We start from the raw sequence: 20,989 nt of genomic DNA, 5'->3' as shown, positions 1-20,989 counted from the left end.
ACTGAATTTTTCCATTTTTTTTTTATGTTTATAGCGTTGAAACAGTGGTCCCAGTCAGCCAAGAAACGCCTGCAAGAACAGTGTCTGCTCTGCTCCCAAGACGGAAGAGAATTTCTACTTTGCCTAACCTTGTTAAACCAAGGGTGTCAAATTCTGCCTCTGCTGTTCCACCTTCCAAACCTCCTCTAGTGGAGGTGCCTTCAACGCCACTCGTCGTCCCTGCCCCACATAAGCATGAAGGGTGCTCGGCTGAGAAGGGCAAGGTGTTGAGCCCTCAAAAATCTCAGGGGGTTCTGTCTCCCCCTCAAGGACAAATTATAACTTTACCTGAAAAAAGGACGCCTGTCCCTCAAGTTCCCCAGTTTTCTCCATATAAGAAATCTGCCCTTAAACACGAAGATGTTAGTCGTGCTAAACCTGTGGAGAGCGCTCTGAAGGAGGATCCCAGCCCGCTGAAAGAACGGCCGCCCCAGAAATCCTGTAGTAACGATTTCCCTGAAGCGGTTAAAAAATCAATTCCGAGAAAGGTTATCACCAGTAACCTAGAAAAGGAGAGGATTAAACGAGCGCAAAAACTGCGCGACCTTCTGAAGGAGGAACTGCGGAGAGAGCAGGTGAGTGACTGCAAATGTTCTTCTTCCATCAGCCAGAAGCGTAACGGTCTTAATTCTGAAAACCTAAGAAACATGTTCGTTACAGCTGTACTTTGTCCTCCCCTACTTGTAATATGCCTATCTGTGTATGATGTTGGCGTTTAGTGGTATACTTCACATCCACACTAGTAATGGCAGCAGACAGCTGAGAACGGAGCACATAGGACCAGTGCCGAGCAGCCAGTGCTGGGGGAATCGTAGCCTCATCAATTGGGAAAAAGCCCCTTTCTCTTATATAACTGGTTCCTCCAAAAAATATGAGGCAGGTCCAGTCTGTCAGCCAAACAGGACACAACAATGCCAATTGTCCAAGAGCTACTCGCACTTCAGTTTGTCCTTTTCAGTTGGATGCCGAGCAAATTATACAGTCCTCCCCCAAACTCAGATTCAGGGGGCTGCATATTGGCTCTTCTGAGAATGCACTAGCCTAATCCTTTATGGATTTACAGTGTCTAAGCTTCCTACACAGAAAATGGTATATTTAAGGCCATGGTGCACACTAGCTGTATCCATGGACTTCAGTAGCTGGACCTATGCCAAAACACTCCCCCAATGTTTTAAAGCTTTAAAAGCATAGTTTACATTTCCTTTTTTAGTTCCCGCATATCAGCAGTTGGGCCAGTATCAGGATTGACTGCCATCTGTAATATAAAGCTCTGTCCTATGTAAACAAACAAAAATATACACATATGGGGGTCCCATCTCTCTCCCAACCGCATAGCACCAGAACGAGGCCAGGAGGAGTGCAGCCGTGCATGAGATCTGCCACTCATTCATTGCATATGAGAGACGATAATAGCCAAGTGATCTGGTGATATGTGGAGCCCGGATGATGCGTCCCATCTATATCGATCTAATGATTATCAACTATTCAGTGGATAACGGATAGATTTTTGTTGACCCCTTAAACACGCTCTTAAAAGGGAATCTATCACCAGGCTTTTTGCAACCCCATCTAAGAGCAGCATGTTGTAGGGGCTTAGACCCTGATTCTGGCAAAGCATCACTTAATGGACTACTTGCTGCAGTCTGTGTAACCCTGCCCACACCACTGATTGGCAGCTTTCTGTGTACAATCAGTGGTGGGGGTGGGGTTAGGCAGAGCTCATGAATATGGAGGACTACAAGGCAGCAGGTTTACTAGTCTTCTAGTGATCCAATCACTATTTTATCAGTAAGAGATTATCTAAATTACAGCAAGTAGCCCAATAAGTCACAAATTGCTGGAATCGGGTTCTCTGCCCCTATGTTATACTCTCTCAGATTAGGTAGCAAAAACCTGGTGTCCAATTCTTGTAAGGGACAATTCAGGTAAAATAAAATAAAACCATTTTTTTCCAGTTCACCAATCCTGACAACACCATGGAGGGCGTCCTTCGTATCCTAGTTGGGACAGGAAACAAGGAGAAGTTAAAAGGACCCTCCCATTCCCACCCCTCAGTGTTTTTCCTGTCCCACTGAGGATAGGAACGACGAGAGGGAGCTCCTATCCCTGGCCGTACAGGGTAGATCGGCATGGATCTGGGGGCCCATCCTTTCCCTTTCTGCTACCAAGAGATCTGTGGCAGACACCCTCCGATGGTGGGGTCCTTCAGCCTACCTCAGTGCAGCTCTGCTCCTGAGTTGCGGGCCGCTTACTTCTGCCTGGGGACTCTCTGCTCGGATGTCTGCCTCTGGCGTGCTGCAAGCCCTGCGGGCGTGCTTCCGGCAGCGTCATCTCTGGAGGCCGGGCACTTCTGGGTTGCGGCCGGCATGCTTTCCAGCGTGCGTTCCACGGCAGCGTCATCTCTGCAGGCCGCTCAGAGAACTTTTCCAGGTCGCGGCCGGGGGTGCTTTCCAGCGTGCATTCCACGATGGAATGCAGGAAGAGGATGCGGCGAGGACTTACACCAAGCATGGGTATGGCATAAATAGTGTCCCTGTGTGTGTGGGTGGGCTGCCTTACTGTAAAGCTAGGACTGTATACCAGTAAATCTGACATGGAGGATCCCACTAAGAGAGACATTGGCTTGGAGCAGAGCCAGGGGCATGTGAGGAAACTTACAAAAGCAACAACCACTTTTAGCCCTTACCCTACACTTAAGGTACCGTCACACTCAGCAACTTTTGAACGATAACGATAGCGATCCGTGACGTTGCAGCGTTCTGGATAGCGATATCGTTGTGTTTGACACCCAGCAGCGATCAGGATCCTGATGTGACATCGCTGATCGGAGCTAGAAGGCCAGAACTTTATTTCGTTGCTGGATCACCCGCTGACATCGCTGGATCAGCGTGTGTGACGCCGATCCAACGATGTGTTCACTGGTAACCAGGGTAAATATTGGGTTACTAAGTGCAGAGCCGCGCTTAGTAACCCGATGTTTACCCTGGTTATGATTGTAAATGTAAAAAAAAAAAAACAGTACATACTCACATTCCGGTGTCTGTCACGTCCCTCGCGGTCAGCTATCTGGTTAAAGACTTGGTCGGGGGACACTCAATCCAAAAATAAGCTTTGGTCCATTCCCTCCTCTGGTAATAAGATGTTTGGGCCTGTTCTGGATGATATTCTGGAAAAGGCATCAGACTAAAAGAAGGGGTTCCCTGAGAAGAAATGAAAGAAATACCAGCCTTTTCGTAGGCCCCAAACTAGCCAGAAGTCAGGCTATAAGGGGAAAGGGAAAACGGACAGATGGAGCTACCCCAAAGGAGGTAGGGGTAAAAACTCCATTTTTGTTTCAGGCTCGGGTAGGAAATGACGCCTTAAGTATGGGAACGGCTAAGACGGTTCCTGGGGGGCTAGCAGGAGATAGTCTCCCGCGGCTACAAAATAGAGTTCACCCATTCGCCCCCTGAAAGGTCATAACAAACTCTTGCCTCCAGTCAGCCACTTCCCCCATTTGGACAGATGTCCAGGACCTACTAAAGGTTGGAGCAGTAGTCCCGGTCCCCAAGCAAGAAAAGTGCAAGGGCCATTACTCCAGCCTCTTCTCAGTAAAGAATCCCTCAGGAGAGCGCAGGACAATAATAAACCTCAAGCCCTTAAACCAGTGGATCAGATACAAGAAGTTCAAGATGGAAGCTATCAGATCTACGATTCCTCTTATAGACAAAAATATGGTTATGTGTACCCTAGTCTTCAAGAACACGTTCTATTACATCCCAATCCATGCTTCTTACCAAAAAGTCCTAAGGTTTGCTCTGAGGGTCCAAGGGAGGATCCATCACTACCAGTTCCAATGTCTTCCCTTTGGCCTAGCCTCAGCACGCAGAATATTCACCAAGCTGGTGGCGGAGGTGGTCGCCTACCTACGGAATCGGGACATCATCATCCAGTCCCTTATCTAGACGACTTCTTGATAATGGCCAGCTCTAAGGAACAGTTCAGGGACCATTGCCAGATCTTGATATCCATGCTTCAGAAACTGGGATGGGTCATAAATTGGGAGAAGTCAGACCTGGTTCCAGAAACCAGGAAGAAATTCCTAGGGGTCCTACTAGACTCCTGATTGAGAAGAAACACAGCTCGCCATGGTTGGAAGAATCCACCGGTTTACAGGAAGCCGCTGCTCCATCAGAGAAGCAATGGGAATCTTGGGACTGATGACATCTTGTATCCCCTTGCGTACAGTGGAGTCAGTTCCACTCTTGGGAGCTTCAGGGCGCAGTTCTATCCGCCTGGGACAAACGTCAATGATCACTGGACAAAGTAATGCCCCTATCCCTCCCGATAAGGGAATCCTTACGTTGGTGGATTGCTTCACAAAACCTCCAGACAGTAGTTTCATGGATTCTCTCCCCATGTTTCGTAGACACCACCGATGCACGTCAGCTAATCTGGGGCAGCCATGTAGAGGGGAGATATTTTCAAGGAGAATGGAGTCCAGAGATGAGCTCTAGCTCCTCGAATTTCAGGGAGCTGTATGCAGTATGGAAGGTACTACTTCAGGTCCAGTCGATGGTCAGACACATAAAGATCCTGTCCAACAACATGACGGCGGTGGCATTGTTACGTCATCAAGGGGGTCGAAAACATCCTGTACGGCGGTGGCCAAGAGGATCTTCAGAGGGCAACGGCTTTATCCATCTCTCCAGTACACCTAGAGTGGTCCAGAAACCAGGTGGCAGACTTCTTGAGCCGACAGAAGTTATCCCCCACGGAGTATGAGCTGAACGAGGAAGTATTCAGTATGCTGTGTCAATGCTGGGGGTGCCATGGGTGGATCTATTTGCAGCCAGAGAGCATGCGAAGATCAGAAGGTTTTTTCCCTAGGAGTCGATGCACTGTCCCAGCCATGGGGAGAAGGGCTGTCCTATGCATTTCCACCTCTTCCTCTGGTTCTGAGGGTGCTCAGGAAAGTACAGGAGGAAAGGGTGAAGATTGTTTTGGTGGTGCCCTTCTGGCTGAAGAGGAGTTGGTTCCCTCTGCTGAGGAAAATGACGGAAGAAAACCCCATCCTCCTTCCTTTCTTTATATAGCGCTAACATATTCCGCAGCGCTTTACATTTTGCACACATTATCATCACTGTCCCTGATGGGGCTCACAATCTAAATTCCCTATCAGTATGTCTTTGGAATGTGGGAGGAAACCGGAGAGCCCGGAGGAAACCCACGCAAACACGGAGAGAACATACAAACTCTTTGCAGATGTTGTCCTTGGTGGGGTTTGAACCCAGGACTCCAGCGCTGCAAGGCTGCTGTGCTATCCACTGCGCCACTGTGCTGCCCAGAAGAGATATCCACCAGAGACCAGTTCTCCACCACAACCCAGACAGTCTTCAGCTCTCAGCATGGATCCTGAGAGGCAGCTCCTGAAGTAAAAAAATCTGTCTGATGAAGTAATTTCTACCCTTCAAGCGAGCAGAAAGCCTGTGACCTCTGCTATATACAACAAAATTTCGAAGCGCTTTTGCATGTATTGCAGAAAATAATCAGTAGATATAACTCACCCAGACATCCCCCAAATCCTTGATTTCCTGCAGACAGGTTTCAAGCAGGGCCTTAGACTGAGTACTCTAAGGTGTCAGGTGTTGGCCCTTAGCGTATTCTTTGATTTTCCGCTATCCACCCACCCCTGGATAGCTAGGTTCTCTAGAGCTATGCAGAGGCTGAAACCTTCTGTAAGGAAGTCTGTCCCTCATTGGGATCTTAACTTGGTACTAAATGCACTTTGTAAGCACCCTTATGAACCAGCAGATGATATGGACACTAGTAGTCTCTCTTTTAAAACTGCCTTTCTGGTAGCGATCACATCAGCAAAAAGAATAGGGGAACTACAAGCCCTATCCATTCAGGACCCATATTTATAGGCGTTTGAGGATTGACTGGTCCTGAGGCTCGACCCAGCTTTCCTCCCCAAATTCGCATCAACTTCGAACATGAATCAGGAAGTTGTTCTCCCTCCTTTCTTCCAGCACCCTAGAAACCCGAAGGAGCAATCCTTTCATTGTCTAGATGTTAGAGACAGTTCTTAAATACCTAGAAGCAACTAAGGGCTGCAGACAGGACACAAATCTGTTCATGCAATATGGGGGTTCAAATAGGGGCAAAAGGGTGGCCAAATCCACCATAGATAGGTGGATTAGAGCCACTATTGGTCTAGCCTATGAGGCTTAGGGAAGATCTCCCCCGGATACTATTAGGGCCCATTCAACTAGGGCCATAGCTACTTCATGGGCAGAGAAAGGGGGGCTTCAGTGGATCAGATTTGTAAAGCTGCAACTTGGTCTAGTCTAAATACCTTCCCGAAACATAAGCTAGACGTAGTCTCAGGGTAAATAGCCTTGAGTTATCAAGGTTCTTCATGCAGTGGTCCTGCCCTAAATCGTCATACTTTGGTATTCCCCATGGTTACTGTCAGGATTGGTGAACTGGAAAGCAGTAATAAGACATACCGGTAATTATATTTCCAGGAAACCATCCTGACAGCACTACTAGTTCCTTCTCTTATGAGAAACCTCTATACTAATGTGACGTAAAGTTTTTATAATAATGACTAATACATTTTTTGTTGCAACCATCCAGATGGGGTACTTTGAAAAGACACCAAGGGGTGGAGATGGAGGGTCCTTTTAACCTCTCTTTGTTTCCTGTCCCAAAGATGATAAGAAGGACGTCTTCCATGGTGCTGTCAGGATGGGTTCCTGGAAATACAATTACCGGTAGGTCTAATTACTGTTTTTGGGGGCAGTCACAGACATTCCATATAGAGGCATTTTTTTTCTACAATGAAGCCAGTATGACTAATGAAATCAGAATATATCTCGCCCTTCCTGGTTCTCCTAATAGTGTTGTCTTATTGGTATTATGCTGTAGAAAGCTTGGAGAGCGAAGCATCCAATCATACACCAAATCGCGGAGCTGGAAAAATCCAACATGAGGATGAGAGACTTCGTACACTTCATTCCGATGACTAACCCAATGAGGTAGGTCTGCGATATGTCCGGACTGACGTTATGGTGATTACTGATGTGAGATATTATTGAGGGATTCTAGCTTTGTTGATACTAATTATTTTCCACTTATATTATTTGAAGTTCTTCACTTGAAGAAAGTAGGAACAGTGAAAAGCCTTCTCCTGTGGAACCTCCGATCACGGGGTAAGATGGTATAAATCTCTTCCTGGTTCCTTGCACCATATACTACTGTGATTGCCACTGAAGAGGCACGATCTGAAAGTTTAAAGGTTTTTTTTGTGTGTATAGAAAACGTTTGAAATATAATGAGGGTAGACTTTTCTTTATACTTGTTTTCTGTCTTTATTCCTACTTCTTCTTTATTATATCTTCAACTTAACACTTTAGATTGACAGTGAAAAATAATGCTGAAGAGGAGGATCTTGATGATGACGATGAAGAAGACGATAGCCAGTTATTGGCTCCTCGTGTGAAGGTGGCAGAGGATGGATCCATTATTCTTGATGAGGAGAGGTAAGCCATTATGGTGTCAATTAGAAATTGTATGTCCCTTTTAATCTTGGGTTATAACTTGTTATTGATCAAATACTACTTTGGTTCGAGCTTTAGTTTTGTGCCAGATGTGCACGGTGATCTTTTACGTTTGTACTTGTGTATCAGGAGCACCTAGAATATTTAATTTGCTCTTAAAGGGGTTGTGCATTGCCTTTTATTTCCACCTTGGACGTGGAGAGACGCTGCGGCATTCTGTACTGAATGCTTGCCGAGTCAACCTTACAACGTCCGACAGCTATCGAGCAACTGTCCTGTTAATTAATATAGGACAAATGCAGGCGTCTGCTGGTTGCCTATTCAGCCGTCCCACCCGTAATTTTGTGTTTCTCAACGTCTGACATGTAAATTGAAGGTGCAGCATGAGTCCTTACTGAGGTTCTTTCCCCTAACTATTTGTATCCATTACTTTAATAATCATTGTTTGGTTACTGGTGAGTTAGTAATCTGTACTTTGTAATCATTCTGCCCTTGCGGTAGTAGAAATCCTCTCTCCTTGTACTGACTTCCTGGTGAGCCTGCGCTACACTTGTATTTACATTCTGCAGCCAATTGGAGGAGGCAGAGCTGCAATGGAGAGGAGATGAGCAGCCTGAGCCAATAATGAAACAGGAGGCGTGTCTCTAAGACCCCCTGTAGACCTTGTATCTAAGCAGTAGTCACAGATCACAACTCTGCCCCAATAATCGAGCTAAAAAGTGGTCAAGCGGCAAGGTTTGGGGAAAATGAATGAGTTAGTCAACACCTATAGGTAATAACTTGCATCAAATTTTTTAATTGCTTTAATTTAAAGGGGTTGACCACTACTAGGACTACCCCTTCTTCATCTAAATGTTTGACCCCGATAAAATATAAAGGCCTATGCGCTCTTCCGATGCCGGCGCCATTCCAGTGGTGTCCTCTTGCCAGGGCTTTCGTGCTGTTATTGGGTCACGTGACCCCATAGCCCAATCAGCTCTAGTGTCACTGTCCCTTCCTTGGTACGAGTTGAGCATGAAGAGAAAGTCAGAGATCAGCAGCCCTGGCTTCCTCTTCATGTTCAAATTGTCCTAAGGCGGAGACAGTGACACCAGCGCTGATTGGGCACCGGGCTCGCATCTCACAAGAGCCCGGGAGCTCGAATGGCACCGGGATGGGAGGAGAGTATAAGCTTCTTTTTTTTATTATTTTATCTGGGTCAAACATGTAGTTCAAGAAGGAGTTGTTCTAGTAGTGAACAACCCCTTTAATTGTAGATCTAATTAAACATTAAAGTGGTTTTGTAGTACTTGGACAACTGCTTGTCACGGGTTTACTGCAAAAGAGAGGACCATGGAAAACGCAGCCTTTGATTTCTCCTACTATTGCACTGTTTAGAAGCACTTCACCTTCATATTAACTGTGTAAATTTTTTTTTTAGCAGTGCAAGGGTTAGTCTGCTCAGTTAAGAGCTCCTGGAAGCTTTCCTGCATTAATGCTCTCGGCTATGCACTGTTAGCCACTTCCATCTCCTATGTAATCTGGGTCCTGGCTAGCACTTATTGTCAGAGCTAGGTTTTGCTGCATTACTGGAGGATGTTGGTGGTTATTATTGGAGAAGGCGTTTGGTGGATTAGTCTGTGACTGTTGCTAGGTTTTGAGTGTGTGATATTTCCCTTTCTTCTTCTTTGGTTTAACCCCATCCTCCACTCACCGGTGTTTACCTCTGTTTGTGTATATTTTGTATGATTGGTATTTTCCTTTCTCCTTCGCCTCATTGGGGGACACAGGACCATGGGTTATGCTGCTGTCACTAGGAGGCTGACACTAAGCTGAGACAAAAAAAGGTTAGCTCCTCCCCTGCAGTATACACCCTCATGCTGGCTTCCAGAGACCCAGTTCAAGCTTAGTGTCCGTAGGAGGCACACTGTTTTTTAATTCTACCCGGACGAAGGGGGCGACGGATTCTTTCATGGTCCGATCTCCCCCGAACCAACAACAGGCGAGCACGGGAGTTTCACCTCACCGTATCCTCTCCTGCGACGGGGGAGCCACTGCCTGAGCTGACCTTTTTGGGGCGACGGTTTTTTTTTTTTTTTTTTTCCTAATAGGGCACCGATCTCCCCACTTTGTTCAGACGAGCACTGGTGTTTTACCTCCAGTATCCTCTTCTGCAGCCAGGCCTTTTTATTGCCGGACTGCCCTGTCCACCAGGTTTCACCCTCGGCTGTACAGAGGCACTAGTACCCGTGGCGTCCGTGCAGCACACCCTGCATCACCACTGCATGCGGCTGATTCAGGTGGTGGACGGTTCCTCTCCACCCCCCTTTCTGGGGCTGGTGGATGGAGGCTTCCCAACCCCTGCACCGTCCCTGTTTTCTTCACCCCAGACACTCCTACCTCAGCCCCTGGTGCGCTGCTCCTTCAGGGTAAGTGTCTTTTGGGGGGGGGGGGGACGGGGGGGAGGGTGGCGCCGGCTCTGCAGTTCGGAGGGCTCCCCCTTACTAGTGGCACACTTTATTCCTGGGCCCCCTTTGTTGTCCCGGCATCAGCGGCCGCGCGCCAGGCCGAAGCCGCAAATTTAGTCCCCGGCTTCGGCCTAGCCGGCCGGGGATCTGGCGCTTCCAGATAGGCTCCGCCCCCTTTTTCGCGTCTGTGTGCGAGATCTCTCCCCCAGGTCTCGGCGGCCATCTTGGATCTCTCTGCACGCCGCAGCTCCAGGTCTCCCAGCCGCAGCGTCCTCCACGTGCAGCGCTGTGCACGCCAGCTGTCGCCTAATCCTCCTGCCGCCTCTCTCTCTCTTCCTCTGTGGGACACAGGACCAGGGTAAGGAGACCGTCAGCTCTCTCCTGCAGCGCCGCCCTCGCTTCCTTAGGCTATACCCTATCTGGCATTAGTGTACACCATGTCTTAGTCTAAGACTAAAAAATCCTCAAAGGTGCATTCGACCTTTTTTTCTGCGTGTACCACCTGCCAGGCTCCACTTCCCCGCCCTCAAAGCTCCCCCCTCTGCTCTGCCTGCGATGCCCCATGTGCCCAGGAGCCCGCCACCGACTCCGGTGTACCTAGCCCCCACCCAGTGGGTCGCTTCACTTTCGCAGTCCGTGGATTTTTTAGCCAACGCCATCAAATCCATTCAAAATCCTCCCGGGGAACGGGGCAATCCGTTACAGGTCCTAAGAGATCCCTCCGTAGCAGGGGAATCGTCGGCCAGCAGGGGCCGCTCTCTCCATAAAGAGGCACGGTCATCCAGAAAACGGACCCGCACTACCTCTCCTGAGCGCTCACCTCGCCACTCAGACTCTGGCAGCTCCACCTCTCGCTCACCCTCTTTGGGGGCTCGCAGCGTTCACGACTCTGAACATGAGTCCGAAGTATCTTTGGTACCCGGAGGCTCCGGAGTTCAGAGCTACGGTTGACTCCCTCATTGTAGCAGTCAATCACGCACTTAAGGTGGATGATGACTCTAATTCCGCTCCGGAACACGCGGTCTCTTTTACCAGAACCAAGCGTTCCCACAAAACTTTTGCCTCTCACCCAGCTTTTCTGGATATAGTCAGACGACACAGGGAGCGTCCAGATAAGCGTTTCTCGGGTAAGAAGGATCTGGTATCGAAGTATCCCTTCACAGCAGAGTTCGTGAAAGACTGGACTGGATCCTCCGGTCTCACGCCTGGCTTCTAAAACGCTTCTTTCAGTCCCAGACGGCGCCTCAATTAAGAGTCCCTCTGAACGCCAGCTAGATTCTCTAGCTCGCTCAGTGTACGAAGCCTCAGGCTCTTCCCTGTCCCCCTCCTTCGCCGCGGCTTGGGTGACCAAGGCAATGGTTTCCTGGGCGGATGCTCTAGCAAAATCCATTCATGAACAGGACCTCCCGTCTGAGATGGCGGACCTGGCTAAACAGATAGCCATGGCTAGCGATTACGTGATGTACGCCTCCCTCGATGCAGCGAATTGCGCAGCATCGGCGGCTTCTAACGCCATCTCTATCAGAAGGGCTCTTTGGCTCAGAGAGTGGCGCGCAGATTCCTCCTCTAAAAAATCTTTGATCTCTCTCCCTTTTCAAAGTGGGCGCCTTTTCGGTGAACAGCTTGACCAGCTGATTTCCGACGCTACAGGGGGAAAGAGCAAGTTCCTTCCCCAACAGAGGCCCAAGGCGGCCTTCCAGCGCCAGCCTTACTTTCGTTTTCGGCCCTTTCGTACCAGCCCAGCCTGGTCCAATCCTACCGGTCTTCCCAGATCAGACCGATCCGCTCGCACAGACAGAGACGCTCGTCCCTCCTTCAGGCCGAATCCTTCCTGGTGAGGGAAGCCGAGGCAGTCCAGAACCAGAGGTTCGAGACCCCCCAGATTCCCGTCTCAATGACTCGGGAACGGCGCCAGTCGATACCACCAGAGTAGGAGGACGTCTACTCCTTTTTCAGCAAGCCTGGCTCTCCGTTATTCACGACGAATGGGTCAGGGATCTGGTATCGTCTGGCTACAAAATAGAGTTCTCCACGCCTCCTCCAACTCGGTTTTTCCCCTCTCGTCTCCCCAGCTCGGGAGCTCAGTCTCGCGCCCTTCTTTGCGCCATTCACTCCCTCCGCCAAAGCGGGGTCATTGTTCCGGTCCCGGAGCACGAGAGGTTCAAAGGTTTCTACTCAAACCTCTTCGTCGTGCCAAAGAAGGACGGAAAAGTGCGCCCCATTTTGGATCTGAAGCTCCTGAACAAGTGCGTAAGAGTACGGCACTTCAGGATGGAATCGCTCAGATCGGTCATCTCGTCGATGGAAAGAGGGGAATTCTTGGCATCGATAGACATCAAGGATGCCTATCTTCACATTCCGATATTCCCGCCTCATCAGAGGTTCTTCCGCTTTGCCGTTCTGGAGGACCACTTCCAGTTCACGGCCTTACCCTTCGGTCTTGCCACAGCGCCCAGGGTATTCACAAAGGTCATGGCGGCTGTCATGGCCATCCTTCATTCTCGAGGAGTCGTCGTGTTACCTTACTTAGACGATCTCCTCATAAAGGGCCCGTCTTTTCAGGCCTGCGAGTCAAGCGTCCACATTACCCTGGATTCTCTTTCGCGCCTGGGCTGGTTGATCAACTTGGACAAGTCCTCTCCCGTTCCAGCCCGTCGGATCTCCTTTCTGGGAATGATCCTGGACACTTCAAGGGGGCTGGTCTTGCTTCCTCGGTCCAAGGCCCAAGCGCTTCAGCAGGGAGCCCGTACGCTCTGCCATCCTCGCCCGCGAACCATTCGGTTCGCCATGAAGATTCTGGGAAAGATGGTTGCAGCAATCGAAGCGGTCCCTTTCGCTCAACTCCATCTCCGCCCCTTGCAACAGGCTTTGCTGGGCAACTGGGACAGGAGTCTCCCATCTCTCGACCGCCCTTGCCCCCTGTCCCCGCGGGTCAGACAATCTCTCGTATGGTGGACCCTGGGTCAATCTCTTCTCGAGGGGAAGTCCTTCCTCCCGATCCGCTGGTTAGTGGTAACTACCGACGCCAGTCTTCTCGGCTGGGGGGCGGTGTTTCTTCACCACTCTGCCCAGGGCCGTTGGACAGTTCAGGAATCCAGGCTCCCCATCAACATCCTGGAGATTCGTGCTATCAGACTTGCCCTGAGTCGCTTTCACACCCTGCTCGCGGGTCACCCAATACGAGTCCAATCGGACAACGTCACGGCGGTGGCTTACATCAACAACCAGGGGGGTACCCGCAGCAGGGCGGCGATGCAGGAAGTCTCTCACATCCTTCGTTGGGCCGAAACCAACCATTCCTCCATCTCTGCGGTGCACATTCCGGGAGTCGAGAATTGGGCGGCGGACTTCCTGAGCCGCCAGGGCCTTGCCTCGGGGGAGTGGGAACTCCACCCAGAGGTCTTTCGACAGATCTGTCTTCGCTGGGGGACCCCGGACGTGGATCTGATGGCGTCCAGATTGAACGCCAAGGTTCACAACTTCATTGCTCGTTCTCGGGATCCCCAGGCTATCGGAGTGGACGCGCTGATATTCCCGTGGCATCAGTTTCAACTCCCATACGTGTTTCCTCCACTTCCCTTACTGCCGAAGGTGATCCAAAAGATCAAGACGGAGGGGGTTCCGGTCATTCTGGTCGCCCCAGATTGGCCACGCTGCGCTTGGTACGCGGAACTCGTTCAGCTCGTAGCCGACGTCCCCTGGCGGTTACCAGACCGCCCAGACCTACTTCGCCAAGGTCCGATCTGCCACCAGAGCTCAGGGGCCCTACGTTTAACGGCGTGGCTGTTGAAACCTGGATTCTAACTCGTGCCGGTTTCTCTCAGCAGGTCATACCCACCATGTTAAGTGCTCGAAAGGCGTCTTCCGCCTCCATTTATCACCGAGTCTGGAAAACCTTCTTCTCATGGTGCAGGCTCCGAGGGCTCCCTCCGCTCGTTTTCTCTATCCCTTGCATCTTGAATTTCCTTCAGTCCGGTCTGGACTCCGGATTGGCACTGAGTTCCCTCAAAGGCCAGATCTCAGCGTTATCCGTGCTGTTCCAGCGCAGGATCGCCGCCAACCTTCAAGTCAAGACCTTCATTCAGGGAGTCTCCCATGTGGTTCCTCCTTACAGGATGCCGTTAGAAACCTGGGATGTCAACTTGGTCCTGGGGGTTCTTCAGGAGCCTCCGTTCGAACCCCTTCAAGACGTTCCGCTCTCTGTCCTCTCATGGAAGGTTGCCTTCCTGGTAGCGGTGACATCCATCAGAAGGGTTTCAGAGCTCGCCGCTTTGTCCTGCCGGGCACCGTTCCTGGCCTTTCATCAGGACAAAGTGGTCCTACGCCCTTCCTCGGCGTTTCTTCCGAAGGTGGTCTCATCTTTTCATCTTAACGAGGACATCATCCTTCCTTCTTTTTTCCCGCAGCCCAAGCATAGGGTCGAGAAGGCTCTCCATACTCTGGACGTGGTACGGGCCCTCAGGAGGTACATTTCCAGAACGGCTCATTTCAGAAAATCGGACGCCCTTTTCGTGCTCCCGGAGGGTCACAGAAAGGGTTTGGCTGCGTCTAAATCCACGATGGCCAGATGGATCCGATCTGCTATCCAGGAATCCTATCGGGTCAGGGGCAGTCCTATCCCGGCGGGGATTAGAGCACACTCCACTCGGTCGATGGGTGCTTCCTGGGCCATCCGGCACCAGGCAACAGCGGAGCAGGTTTGCAAGGCCGCAACGTGGTCCAGCCTGCATACCTTCACAAAGCATTACAATGTTCACATCCATTCCTCTGCGGACGCGGCCCTTGGCAGGCGTATCCTGCAAGCGGCCGTTGCGCATTTGTAGTTAGATGGTACACGGAGTTATTTGGTTGTTTTGTTTCCCTCCCAGGGACTGCTTTGGGACGTCCCATGGTCCTGTGTCCCCCAATGAGGCGAAGGAGAAATAGGGATTTTTGTGTGTACTCACCGTAAAATCCTTTTCTCCGAGCCACTCATTGGGGGACACAGCACCCACCCTAGTAGCCTTACGGCTCGTTACCTTTTTTGGTCTTTGACTGTTTGTTTGACATGTTATATGCTAATGTTACTTGATATATTGTTATTATCCTACTGCTTTTGCACTGAACTGGGTCTCTGGAAGCCAGCATGAGGGTGTATACTGCAGGGGAGGAGCTAACCTTTTTTTGTCTCAGCTTAGTGTCAGCCTCCTAGTGACAGCAGCATAACCCATGGTCCTGTGTCCCCCAATGAGTGGCTCTGAGAAAAGGATTTTACGGTGAGTACACACAAAAATCCCTATTTTATCCCTGTTCTCTTGTTAATCTGGTTGGTGTATTACGGTACAATATTACTCCCCTCTTCCCTGGGTGGGGGAAGGGTACAGACTGAGGGCGGATTCAGGAGCTAAGGCAAGGTACCTGGCCCCAGCATCTTCACCATAAGAAGTAATCCGTGGAACAGGGCCAGCTAGGGAGACCCTGGTCCCAGGACACCCGACAACAGTCATGATACTCCTTTTTAATTGCTATATTCTCTTGTATAAAATAAAATGCTCTCTTCCTGTGCCTTTATTTTAGTTTAACCGTGGAAGTGATTAGAGCTAAAGCACCGATTGTTGAAGGGAACGATCCCATTTTTGAACGAGGTTCCACGACGACATATACTAGTTTTCGGCGGTCTAATTACTCAAAGCCTTGGTCTAATCAAGGTCTGTATACCATCTGTTCCTGCAGCCATCGCCCAATGTCAGATCTTCCTAGGGACATATCTGACTGAACGTTTGCTTATGTTTTAGAGACAGATCTGTTCTTCTTGGCCATCAGTATGGTGGGAACGGACTTCACAATGATCAGCCAACTGTTCCCTCACAGACAAAGAACAGAGATTAAGGTGAGAGGCCATTTTATTCTATTTCTGCTTGGTTAAAGGGACGATGTTGCCAGAAAATGAGGTTTATGTAATTTTTGTAAATAAAACGATAAAAAAAAATCTTGCATTTTTCACACTGGCCACTGTTTTTTTTTTTTTTTTTTTTTTCTACAGCAGTGCCCACTAAATCCAGCCATTGGCTACTGCTGTAGAAATAGAAGCAGTGGCCACTGGAAGGATTCTGGCCACTGCTTACCCAAAAAAGACCACAATAAGTTCCTGTACAGCTATACCAATTTTAAGTGACCCCCCTCTATAGTAAACATGATCATAGTTTACATTTCTAAAAAATCGTCACTCCACCTATTGGCCTCCGTTCTGCTGCTACTTTTTATCCTTTCTTAGGCTACTTTCACACTAGCGTCGGAATTCGGCCCGTCGCATTGCGTCGGGCCGAGATTTCGACGCTAACGTTGTTATCGCCGCACAACGGGTGCAGCGGATGCATTCTCCGGCGCATCCGCTGCCCCATTGTGAGGTGCGGGGAGGTGGGGGCGGAGTTCCGGCCGCGCATGCGCGGTCGGAAAAAGCGGTCCGTCTGGAGCAAAAAACGTTACATTTAACGTTTTTTGTTCCCGGCGGTGCGCCACAACACGGCGCAACCGTCGCACGACTGTTGCGACGTGTCAATACGTCGCAATGCGTCGGTAATGTTACTCTATGGGGCAAAAACGCATCCTGCAAACAACTTTGCAGGATGCGTTTTTTCCCCTAAACGACGCATTGCGACGTCTGGCAAAAAACGCCAGTGTGAAACTAGCCTTAGATCAGTCGTCTTTTCTTTTTATGTCCAAAATGGCTGCTGCAGTGAAATGGGGTCTGAATGGAGCCTTCCCCGTCTTTCTCTGCCTCGAGATGGATACATCACCGACATTGCTGATGCTGGTCCATCCCTCACCAATGAAAAGACGGGCAATGCGGATCAGACTGCTAAACGGGGTTCCCAAAGCCTCTGCTGCAGCCATTTTTGGTGGCTGATTTATGGTATTAAAGGAGTCGACATGAATAGTCACATTTGGTTCAAGGGGTGAAGGGACATAATAAAGTGTAGATGTCATTTTATAAAAGCTTTTATACATTACTAGATGGTGGCCCGATTCTAACGCATCGGGTATTCTAGAATATGTATGTCCACGTAGTATATTGCCCGACCACGTAGTATATTGCCCGGCCACGTAGTATATTGCCCAGCCACATAGTTCACATAGTATATTTCCCAACCACGTAGTTCACATAGTATATTTCCCAACCACGTAGTTCACATAGTATATTGCCCAGCCACGTAGTATACAGCACAGAGCCACGTAGTATACAGCACAGAGCCACGTAGTATACAGCACAGAGCCACGTAGTATACAGCACAGAGCCACGTAGTATACAGCACAGAGCCACGTAGTATACAGCACAGAGCCACGTAGTATACAGCACAGAGCCACGTAGTGTGCACCATATCCCTGTTAAAAAAAAAAAAAAAAAAAAAAAAAAGCAAAATAACAAATAGTTATACTCACCTCCTGGAGCCTCCGGATCGAAGCGGCCGGTTCCCGATGCTTGTCGCGCGTTCCGGTCTGAAGATTGCATTGCGGTCTCGCGAGATGATGACGAAGCGGTCTCGCGAGACCGTATGTCGTCATCTCGCGAGACCGCAATGCATGCAGCGGTCACCGGGGCGTCGCGAGGAGCATCGGTAACCGGCCGGTTCGATCCGGAGGCTCCGGAGGGTGAGTATGTAACTATTTTTTATTTTTTTATTATTTTTAACATAAGACATTTTTACTATTCATGCTGCATAGGCAGCATGAATAGTAAAAAGTTGGTCACACAGGGTTAATAGCAGCGTTAACCGAGTGCGTTACACCGCGGTCAACGCTGCCATTAACCCTGTGTGAGCGCTGGCCGGAGGGGAGTATGTGGACGCCAGGCACTGACTGCGTGGAGGAAGGAGCGGCCATTTTCTTCCGGACTGTGCCCGTTGCTGATTGGTCGTGGCTGTTTTGCCGCAACCAATCAGCGACGTCGATTTCCATGACTGACAGAGGCCGCGACCAATGAATATCCATGACAGACAGAAGGACAGACAGACGTAAGTGACCCGTAGACAATTATATAATAGATAGGTGCTGCATAGTGTTTCTGATTGGCCGGGGTCTGAGTCCTGAGACACCCACTGATTGGTGAAAAGGCTCCTGCATGAGTCACGCTCACAAAGCGGAATATGAGCTCAATAGTCCGTCTGCGGGCTGAGTATGCTCTCACAGACCGGTATATGGGCCCACAGACCTACTGTTAAGCTTGTACACCTCTCCGTGCACAATTCAATGTTTTGACTGGTCAGTGAGGGTTTCCGCACCCGAACCCCCACAGCATGTTTAATTATAACAATTTTTACATAATTCGTGTTACACTTGAACATGTTCCCTTTAAATGGACAACAGGCTTGCTATGTGTTATATGTGCTGCGTGTATGCTGAGGTTCACACAAACTCGGGTCTCGATGGGAAATGCATATCTGCCAGTGTGTGACTATGGGGATACAGAGACACACAAGTAAAATTTTAAACAATTTTTATGTGATCTCACAACTAAGTGTTCCCTTTAGGATGATGTCCACAATCCCCATTTTCAACAACTGCGTGGCTTGTTTGTACATCAAACTTTTATTCAATGGTTTCTAGTATTTGCCATAAACTTTTTAAAGTAAAAATGTTTTAATTTTTTTTTTTTTTTATATTTACTTTTTCACTTTTTAGAACAAATTTAAGAAGGAAGAAAAAGTGAATGGATGGAGGATAGACAAGGCTTTTAGTAAGTGATTTTCTGTAAATGTATTATGTATCTGATGTGAAATGAAATGTAATGATTTTTGCTCATTGCAAGGTTTTGTAAATGCTTGTAAGGTATCCGGCCCCGTGTGTGTAAGTATGCGTGCCTGTATGGAGGTATGTGCATATGTACACAATCGCGTGCACACACATCAAAAATCTACATCTGTGTGTGTATATAATATTGTGTATAATATACCTTATATACTCGAGTATAAGCTGAGTTTTTCAGCAGTTTTTCTCCTTCGCCTCATTGCGGGACACAGGACCATGGGTGTTATGCTGCTGCCACTAGGAGGACACTAAGCAAATACACAAAAAAAAGTTAACTCCTCCGCAGTATACAGCCTCTGTTGGCTCTCTCGTGAACCAGTTCTTGCTTAGTGTCTGTAGGAGGCACTAGGGTCTGATTTCAGACCCCGACTATATTTTATTTTTTACTATTTTCTCCTTCGCCTCATTGGGGGACACAGACCGTGGGTGTATGCTGCTGCCACTAGGAGGTTGACACTAAGTGACACAATGAAAGTTAGCTCCTCCCCTGCAGTATACACCCTCCTGCTGGCTCTCAGCTAACCAGTTCTTGCTTAGTGTCTGTAGGAGGCACTTGGGTCTGGTTCAGACCCCAACGTTTTTATTTTATTTTTTACTTTTCTGTAAATTTTTATTTTTTAAATTAACGGAGTGAAGGGGGGCGACGGATCCTTTCAAGGCTCCGATCTCCCCGAACCATCAACAGGCAAGCACGAAGAGTGTCGCCTCTCCTGTGACGTGCCACGACTGGGCTGATTCTTAGGGGCGACGGGTCTCTTCAATGGCCCCGATCTCCCCACACCCTGAATGGACGAGCACATGGGGTGTCGCCTCCACGTACCCTCTTCCCCAGCCAGGCCTAATGCCAGACAACTGACCCTGTCCACCCAGGGACTGAACTCCATGGATGTACAGAGGCCCCTCTCTATGGCGTCCGAGCGGCCCCCATTGTCCCACCACTGTAAAAGCGGATGGCACAAGGAGGCGGACTGTCCCTCTCCACCTCCCCTAACAAAGGGATGGTCGATTGAGGCTTACACCTTTTATCCCTGCACCGTCCACGCTGCAAAACCTGACCTGCAGCAGAACAGTAGAGTGTGCGCGCTTTCCACAGCGCTGAAACCCAGTCATTTGCGGCGGCTCCATGCCGGGACGCGCACCGATGGTGAGTGGATCCAGTCAGCGGTGAGCCTCTGCAGTGGGATATTCACATACTGACAGGCAGCCTCATCTTCCCTGTGGCCCACCTACCTGAGGTAACGCTGCTGGCCGGCTGCAAAAATTTAGCCCCTGGCTTTGGACGATGTGTAGGCCACAGACGAATGGGGCGACGGATACTTTCAAGGTTCCTATCTCCCCGAACCATCAACAGGAGAGCACGGAGAGTGTCGCCTCTCCGTATTCTCTCCTGGGACGTGGGATGCCAGGCCTGGGCTGATTCTTGGGGGCGACGGGTCCCTTCAAGGGCACCGATCTCTCCCGGAAGCCTCGCCAGCACTATGGTGCGCTAAGGCTACGTTCACATTGGCGTTCTGCCAATGTGCGTCGCTGTTGCGCCGGCGACGCAGCGGCGACGCGCCCCTATGTTTAACATAGGGGACGCGTGCGTTTTTAGGGTGGCGTTTTTCGACACTTGCGTCGTTTCCGACGCTAGCGTCGGACGCAAGAAAATGCAACAAGTTGCATTTTCTGTGCGTCCGATTTTGGTCAAAAAACGACGCACGCGTCGCAAAACGCGCGCGTTTTTGCGCGCGTTTTTTCGTACGTCGCGCGTTGCGTCGCCGACGCAGGGCGGCGCAACGCTAGTGTGAACGTAGCCTAAGGCGGCTCTGCCCGCTTTTCTGGCGCTTCTCGCCTGCCACTGGATTGCTCAATTTTCTCGGCCACTACAACGCCCCTCACTTCTACTGCCCGTCGGCTGAAGAAATTTAGGCCCTGGCTTGGGCCTATTCATGGAAGTCTCAAGGCTCCGCCCACATCATGTCTGTGGCTCCACCCCCCAAATTGGCACTTCTCGCTCTTTGCAAGATTTTACCACCTCTCCAACTCCCGGTGGCCATCTTGCTCCACCCGGCCGGCTCACACAAGGGTGACTGTTTTGGCATTAAAAGACAACGACTCTACATCAGTACCCGGGTAAGGAAGTACCTGACCTGTATGCCCTGGTCTTAAAGGCTCATGACCAGTATGTCCTGG

General features: G+C 49.7%; 1 protein-coding gene across 3 annotated transcripts in view; it reads left to right on the top strand.

Annotated features, from left to right (window-relative positions):
- BDP1 (BDP1 general transcription factor IIIB subunit) overlaps positions 1–20,989 on the top strand; it is a 197,800-nt gene that overhangs the window by 10,727 nt on the left and 166,084 nt on the right. For all 3 annotated transcript variants that reach the window (XM_069750670.1, XM_069750679.1, XM_069750688.1), the window contains exons 2-8: positions 35–614; positions 6,952–7,061; positions 7,173–7,235; positions 7,440–7,565; positions 15,587–15,717; positions 15,805–15,899; positions 18,689–18,743. In XM_069750670.1, the coding sequence (XP_069606771.1) occupies positions 35–614; positions 6,952–7,061; positions 7,173–7,235; positions 7,440–7,565; positions 15,587–15,717; positions 15,805–15,899; positions 18,689–18,743 (1,160 nt within the window). The remainder of the gene's footprint in view (positions 1–34; positions 615–6,951; positions 7,062–7,172; positions 7,236–7,439; positions 7,566–15,586; positions 15,718–15,804; positions 15,900–18,688; positions 18,744–20,989) is intronic.

Source organism: Ranitomeya imitator, chromosome 1, assembly GCF_032444005.1.
Source record: "Ranitomeya imitator isolate aRanImi1 chromosome 1, aRanImi1.pri, whole genome shotgun sequence".
NCBI lineage: Eukaryota > Metazoa > Chordata > Amphibia > Anura > Dendrobatidae > Ranitomeya > Ranitomeya imitator.
Note: the sequence above shows the minus strand (reverse complement) of the source record. Positions and strands in the feature narration are given on the sequence as shown.